This window comes from Aspergillus fischeri, genomic scaffold, assembly GCF_000149645.3.
Source record: "Aspergillus fischeri NRRL 181 1099437636264 genomic scaffold, whole genome shotgun sequence".
NCBI classification, from domain to species: Eukaryota; Fungi; Ascomycota; class Eurotiomycetes; order Eurotiales; family Aspergillaceae; genus Aspergillus; species Aspergillus fischeri.
In genome coordinates this window covers 3,622,560-3,629,828 of record NW_001509762.1, presented here as the reverse complement: position 1 = coordinate 3,629,828, position 7,269 = coordinate 3,622,560, and the positions used below count along the sequence as shown (strand labels likewise).

At 53.8% G+C, this 7,269-nt stretch overlaps 3 protein-coding genes across 3 annotated transcripts in view, besides 1 other annotated feature; all 3 read right to left on the bottom strand.

Annotated features, from left to right (window-relative positions):
* The window catches only part of NFIA_084420 (putative terminal deoxynucleotidyl transferase), a gene marked incomplete at both ends in the record, with an annotated part of 2,022 nt that extends 570 nt beyond the window's left edge, over positions 1-1,452 (bottom strand). Inside the window, one exon of the mRNA XM_001260386.1 lies at positions 1-1,452. This exon is cut by the window's left edge and continues 570 nt beyond it. Coding sequence (XP_001260387.1) covers positions 1-1,452 — 1,452 coding nt within the window.
* Positions 1,164-1,188: a microsatellite.
* A 521-nt stretch (positions 1,453-1,973) lies between the features above and the next one.
* NFIA_084410 (HoxN/HupN/NixA family nickel/cobalt transporter) lies at positions 1,974-3,679 on the bottom strand (the record flags this gene model as incomplete). The annotated part of the gene is made up of 6 exons (XM_001260385.1): positions 1,974-2,560; positions 2,607-2,752; positions 2,805-3,083; positions 3,138-3,223; positions 3,271-3,348; positions 3,461-3,679. 6 exons carry the CDS (start codon positions 3,677-3,679, stop codon positions 1,974-1,976), a joined length of 1,395 nt encoding a protein of 464 aa, XP_001260386.1.
* A 1,011-nt stretch (positions 3,680-4,690) lies between these two features.
* NFIA_084400 (uncharacterized protein) lies at positions 4,691-5,644 on the bottom strand (the record flags this gene model as incomplete). The annotated part of the gene is made up of 1 exon (XM_001260384.1): positions 4,691-5,644. One exon carries the CDS (start codon positions 5,642-5,644, stop codon positions 4,691-4,693), a length of 954 nt encoding a protein of 317 aa, XP_001260385.1.
* Between the last annotated feature and the right edge of the window lie 1,625 nt (positions 5,645-7,269).

The window sequence follows — 7,269 nt, the reverse complement described above, 5'->3', positions numbered from 1 at the left end:
GCCGCGGCCGTCGTAGGACGCGTGCGGGCGGACGCGGTTAGCGTGCTGGGTGATGGTGGCGGCGATGGCCTCCGTCTCCGGGCGGGGCACGCCCTGCAGGAACTCGTCGTAGTACTTCAGGCCGATCTGCTGCACGCGGGACAGGCTGTCCCAGCCGTGCTCGATGATGTCGTCGAGGTCGCGCCACTGGCGCTTGTAGTAGAAGTCGCGGGCGGTTTTGGCGCCCACGCCCCAGATGTTCCAGAAGAGGTGGAGGGTTTTGAGGACGGGGTCGGTGTCGAGGGCGTCGGCGGCGGCGAGCGTGCCGTGCTCGCTGGCTTTGAATTCGGCGAAGAGGGCGGCGATCTTGGAGTCGCAGCCGGGGAGGGTGAGGATCTCGGAGGGCCGTCGGATCTGGTATGGGTAGGCGGCCAGCGCGGCGATGGAGGTGCTGTAGGCGCGGACGCCGATCTCGTCGAGCGTGAGCTCGCGGGTCTTGCGGATTTTGACTAGCTGCGTGATGAACGCCTCGTTGGGCGGGTGGAGCGGTGCGGACCGCATGCAGGCGTACATGACGCGGTTCTTGACCCAGTCCGGCGGTGAAGGTAAGGGGACCGCTTCGTCGTGCTCGGATGTCGTTTGCCGGTATAGCTTGGGCGGGTGGCCCTGGCTTGATGGGCCGTCGTGCGGTTCTCGTGAGCGACGGGACGCGAATCGGCTTGTGGGAGGTGCAGCCGCCGGCCTGGCCATGGCATCTTGCTTCGCCCGCTCCAGGATTCCTTTCGATTGGTCCGCGCTTGCTTCAGACGCAGGCTGCACAGCCCTGCGGCCGCGGTAAACCACAAACGGGTCCAGAGACACGAGCGTGCCAGTCCTCAGGACTTCACTGAACCAGTCCAGCTTGACCACCGTCACCACATCCGCCTGCTCATGGTCCTCCAACGCAGTAGCCACCGAAGACGTCAGCGACGGCGTCGAGGCCACAGACGCCGTATCGGGAGATACCGACCTCGGCCGCCGCAGATGCCCCCGTGTATCATGCAAGCTCCGCATCCCATCTTCCTCATCCTCTGTCTCTGTACCGAGGTCAATATCCTCTAGCTGCGCGGCAGGCTGTTTACCCTGCTGAACCACGTCAACCCGCCGTCTCTTCACAGGCGGTTCAGGGCTCGTCCGCAGAGGAGCAGAGATAGAGGCAGAGACAGAGACCTCCTCGGTCCAGACACCTCTAGACCGCAGCTCCAACGCCGCTCGCTTCTTCTGGCCGATCCGCCCTAGAACGAGCCGTGCTTCGGAGACATCGTACGTCAGGCGCCCGCCGCGCTTCACGAGGTCCTCTTCGATTTGGTGCAGAACGTCCAGCTCGAGATGTGTCGAGAGGACGAAGATAGGTGGCAGGGACGAGAAGTCGAGTCCGTCAGGGCGCTCGTCTAGGTCATGTTTCAGCGAGGAAGATGTCGTGATATCGGACATAGCGCGCGGTGTATATCCATTGCTTTGTTGTATCTGACAATTAGGCGATCACTCGCTGTATCGAGGGTGGTAGTAATAGTAACCAAGAAGCCAATATATGGTTTTATATCCAATATTATAAGAAAGTATGTCGTGAGGGCATGGCAGCGTTAGTGGGTCTCATATGTGCATGGTGTCGCAAGTAAGTTTGAGAGGCGGACTCCATCAATCTCTCATGTTGGTATCCATATGGAGTGCGAGCCTGTAAGTAGATGCGCTTCAAGTACCCAGGTCAAGACTCGTGGTATTATCGCAAGCTGGGGATGAAGAGTCTCTCCCCGCGTTTGGCGAATCAGCTGACGTCACGCTGATGCCTCAGGCATATCGGTACATTACTTGGTCTGTTGCAGCTGAACCGGTTTCTCAGTATCAATATCATAAGGTAGCTTTTATTGTTTAGTGCAGAAGGTAATTCAAGAGCTGTAATCATGATGTCTGTATTGTAGTTCGAGCCGACTTCATTAATCAAGAAATCGGTCAGTCTATGGCTGCGCCACGACCTGCGAAGTTGCGCCCTTGCCTACAGCCCCGTAACTGACAATAGAAGTAGAGGCATTGCTCCCCTCGTTCAGAACAGCTCTTTCGCCATTTGCCGGAGGCAGTTCATCCCGAGATCCCGTGCCTTCTTCATCCGCCCCGGTGCTCTTCCCATGCCGCTTCGCGATCCACCTCCGCCAGGGCTTGTAGAGCACCACGCTGAGAATACCGACGATGAGAAAGCATCCGCAGATTGCTCCACCAATGACATCGTAGTAGTCGCCTGCTATCTGTACGCCGTCCCAGAATCTGCCGGTGGGTTTGGCGACGTTCAGCACAAGGGTGAGGAGCTGGATGATGCCGATGATGATGGCAACGATGACGGTCAGGAGAGTGAGCACGATGGAGTAATACAGGAAGGCGACGGGGTCGCGGTGGTTCTGGGACGGTTCGATCTCATGATCCTCGCCGAGGATCAGGGGGGTCTCGGACGAGGTGCTGTCGCGTTTGGGAGGGAGGAAGTTGGCGGCGGGTTGGATGTAGAGCGAAAGCATCAGAGCTCCGTCGGTTGTGTCCAAGAGGCACATTCCAGCTGTAGTTCTTAGCTATGAATCTTCGTGGTATTTAGGCAGACGCACCGGTGAAAAGAATAGGAAAGATCAAAATGACCCAAAAGTCCGTCCCGCGAGCAGCCTCTATGGACGAGATTCCAAGCAGGGCTATCTCGGAGGAGGTGTCGAAACCAAGGCCGAAGAGAATACCCAAGGGGTACATCTTCCAAGGACTAACCACCAAATCAGTTGATCGTTTGTACATCTGATCTGGAAACCACAAACCGATTGATCAGCTTGAACATGCGCTTGAGCACATTGAACAGCACACCCCCGCCCTCAACCTTCCACGCCTCATCCTCGTGCCCTTCAGGAAGATTGAGCACCTTCTGCATCTGCTTGTAGAGCTTGTACAGAATGTAAAAATTCATCAGGCCCAGCAGGATCAGGAACGCGGCGCTGACCGACGTCCCGATGATCCCGCCGACGGTGCTGAAGCTGTCGAAGCGCGACGACACCGCCGCAGCGGTAGCCGCTACGACGATGGATGTGATGATGACAATGCTGGTACTGTCAGACAAGCCCAAGCCTTGTATTGACAGACTGGAGGAGACCTACGTTGAGTGTCCGAGGGAGAAGAACGTCCCAACGGTGACGGGCTGCTGGCCCGTTGCTAGTAATCTCCGGGTCATCAAATCAATTGCCTGGATATGTTAGCTAGCTGCCGAGTTACAGACTGCTTCGATCTTACCGATATATGGTCGGCATCAAACGCATGGCGCAGGCCCAATGTATATGCCAGAACCGCATTCGAGACTAGTGAGCTGTGCTGGTCAGTACATACACTTGGTCATTGTCCTTGTCAATAGACCTACGGATAGTATCTCTACACGATGTTAGCTGGTAGGAAGTGGCCGAGTGAGGTCCAGAAAGCCACATACCAACACAATCGCAGCGGCAATCCACACGACAACGTTCATGAACGCAACAAACAGGATGATTGCAATTGCTGGCAGAGGGACCTTGCGGATCCCCGGCAGCCGACGATGCGAGCGCTCTGCTCGAAGAAGAAGTGATTCGGGGGTCCATTTGCTCTTCGTTTCGCTACCCGTGTCGTCTGCGAGCGATGCGTCGACGACGATAGGCGTAGAGTCCCGCATGATTGATCTTCAATATAAAAACCTTGATATTGGCTGTACTTTTCTGGCAGTGTATCTATGTATGCCTTCAGTCACCAATATCTTCTAGAGTAGAGTGACGAAAAGCAAAAACTGACGACAATGACGATTTCGAGCGCAATGGAGGAGGGGGAATGATAAGAGAGTGATAAGAATCGTGGGGTCGTCGTATCCTCACTTCTGGCGACTGGTCCTCCACCTTTTCTGCAGCAGGGCGCAGATCAGATCAGTCATATGCAATTCGGCAAATCTTTGCTTCTTTCTGAGAAGTTTGCTGGCCAGGTTGACGACACTCGCTGGTGATTCGACTCCTGCTTTATCCGAATTTCAATGGTGGCCGTCAACTGGTCAACTGGTCAACTTCCTCCCACTTTATTCGCGAATGCGAGGTGTGCGACAAAATTATTTCCTCATCGAATAACAAATTCCGAAGCCAAGTATATCTATCTACTGGCTATCTAGATGCTAGTCCACTAGATAACACTTGATTTGTTCTAGCTATGCATGTTGGCCGTCTCCACCGCACCCCACCAGCGATAGGCAAATTGTCACTTACCATAGTGCGCTTGGTGAAAGTATCAATAGAAGGAAAATCGGCTCATCATTTTGTGGTTCACTTCTATATACAGTATTGGGGTCTTGAATAAGACATAGATATACACGTCTGACTCGATCTCTGAGTCAGACCAGGTTCATAACAGTGACAGTCAGGCATTCTCGGCCTGTTAGCAGAATGATTTGATTCCGCCGTTGACATGTCAATGTGATCGTGGGTGGTTTCTTCCACCACGAATCAGTGCATGATGATACTCTATAGCTGCAAACGGCTATAAATCATTCATGCCTGCTGGCCGGCAAGGTGCGGATCGAAGCGATCCTTGTGGATGATATCCCGAGCTTGTCGGTTCCTGCTCTGCAGGCTAGCTACTGGGTCATGCGTTGGAGGTGTAGTCGCTGGACTTCTTATACCTCTGAACTTTTGAGGTTGAATGCTCACGCGGCAGCAAGCACAGTTGGCGACGGCGTCCACTTGGTCACGGTCGGGTTGATCTGACGGATACCGGAGCCGACAAACATGTTCCACTCGCTTCGGGTAATGGGTGTAACATCAGAGGCCGAGAGAGGCGTCTTGGGTCCCTTCTTCGCCGAGGCCGGTCGGCAGGTTGGCGGCGTAGGCTGTCTGCGAGGACGGACGGGGCGAATGGGCGATTTCCGTGAATACTCGGGCTTGGGCCGCGGCGGCAGGACGATGCCCTCCTGGTTGTATTCTTTCTTGTAAGCGTTTGCCACGCGCGTCAGGAGATCATCGCGGACATCAAGCTGTTCGTACACGCGGTGGAAAAACGCCTTGCTGAAGGGGCGGCCCTGGAAGTCGCGGATGGTGCGGTGGAGGAGATGCACGCAGGAGGAGACGTAGGGCTCTTCGGTGCCGTCGTCCCGGTTTGACAGGATGCAGAGGCGGCGCTTGAAGGTGTAGATGCGGTCGACGTTGAGGAGAGTCAGGCCCTCACGGCTAAAGACGACTTCGTTCTGCAGGATGGATTGCTGGATCAAGTATTCGTTGGCCTGGCGCTCATACTGGCTGCGTGCCAGGGCATCGGTCCAGCTCTGGCCTAGGGAGAATTTCTTGGCTCCCTTGGCGACGATGCGGCATACCGTGCGCCAGCACTGAGGGTCGAGTTGTGCGATGGGGATGACCATGAGATCGGACGGTTGTCCTGTGGGGTAGGGCTTTCCCCGGCCGACGAGCAGGGTGACGTGCATCATTTTCTGTTGGAGCTTGGAGGAGATGTAGTCCAGAGCAGGAATGATGGAAGGCGTGACCGTTTCGCAATCGAAGTTGAAGCCGGGAGACAGAGGCGAGGAAATCATATCGGTAGTGAGGCTGCGGGTGGGAGAATTGGGGACATAGATGCCCGTCGGGCGAGGCAAACGAAGAACACCCATGATAGCAGTTCAGTTCAAGGTTTCTCGTTCTAGAGCAGGCTGAGAAGGAAGTCTTCTTCACCGTCAGAAGTAGGGACAGTGGCCCAGGACGAGGATAGATAATAAATGCCTCGTGAGCAAAAGAGGGGAATGACACCATCACAATCAGCACAAATGACAACACCCCAAATTAACACTGCATTCATCCCGCAAGTGATCTATTTTGGTATTTCTATTGATAGCAAAATTATCAATCCCCCTCGTCCATTTCGTATCCCGACAGAAGGGAACCCAATAACGCTCTGGATATAAATATCCTTAAGCGCCGACCGTTTCCCTCCGCCAATGGAAGAGCATCACAGCAGCCTTATGCAGGTGACGGCACAGTCCATCGCATAATGGATGGTGACGCGAGCTCGAAAGGAATCTTCCTGCCCGTGTTGTGGAAATTAACTGCATTTCCTCCTTGCCAGTCATCCAGAGCAGTCAGCCTAAGGCTCAAGCAACACTCAGGCTGTACCTCCATTGGTGATATCACTGTTACCAACACAGAGTTATCTGCGGGGTTGCAAGGCTGACAAGCAGCTGCAGGAAACTATTGATTCTGAGCGGTAGAGGTGTTGCTCTGAGAGGAGGATGGCCGATGGCGTACGCCATTGTTGGTGAGGGCTTGTCCATGTGGCACTGTGTGTCAACAATGAGTGCTTCCTTGCTTGTGGTTTACCGCCTTCAAAGGGACTATTGGATCTGTGCAGGTGCTTCATTGTTGGATTGGATGTTGGTGGGATGGGATTGGGATGCAGTTGATGAGATGAAGCCTGGTTATGATTGTCCTGTAGGCTGAGATGGCAACTGGCAAGTTCTCGTTCTTTCATGTGTCAACTGGCAACTCGCGGGGCCATTTGCTATCGCTATGTTGGTGCTGAGCAACTTGTAAGGCATTCTTATCTACCAACACGAAATTCTCTCAGAGTCTTGTATGTCGAGTACAACGATATCTTTGCCTTATAGCAAAACGGATACTCCTCGGAGCATACATAATCAGACAACTTCAAACCATGGTGAACCTCTTCTACAACTGGTTGCCCAAAGAAATCTACCTTCAGTAATGCGTGTATATGAGACAACGAACTAAATAGAAATCGCCTTGATCCTGATTATTGTTCAGAAATGATAAGACCAACAGCATCCTTGACCCACCATCAGCTTATCCAGCCCGCGTGTAGTGTGTACTCAATCCAACAGGATCAGTCAATGTTCTGCAATTCCTATCTACACCGAAGCTCAGCCGAGACGAGACCGTTTGGATAGCAGAATTTTCTCCTGCTGCCAGCCACACGCGGCTCCCTGGAGGTCTGGCCGGAGTTCTGGTCAACTGTAGTTACCGTGCAGCCACCGAGTTCTACCACGGAAACCACCACGGAGGGCCCGGATGATGAGAAAATTTTTTCGAACGGACATCCCGTCCCTGGAGTTTTGGCAGTAGTATTAATCATTTCGATATCCAACAGTCAAGATAAGATTCCCCGCTTCAAGAGTCTGGGGAATTTTTATTACCTAAAAGTCGGCAGTGAGTGACATTGCATTACGTACGGAATTGCTGGGCTGTATCCACTGTTCCTGTGCAGGGTGCACTGTGCGCAGTC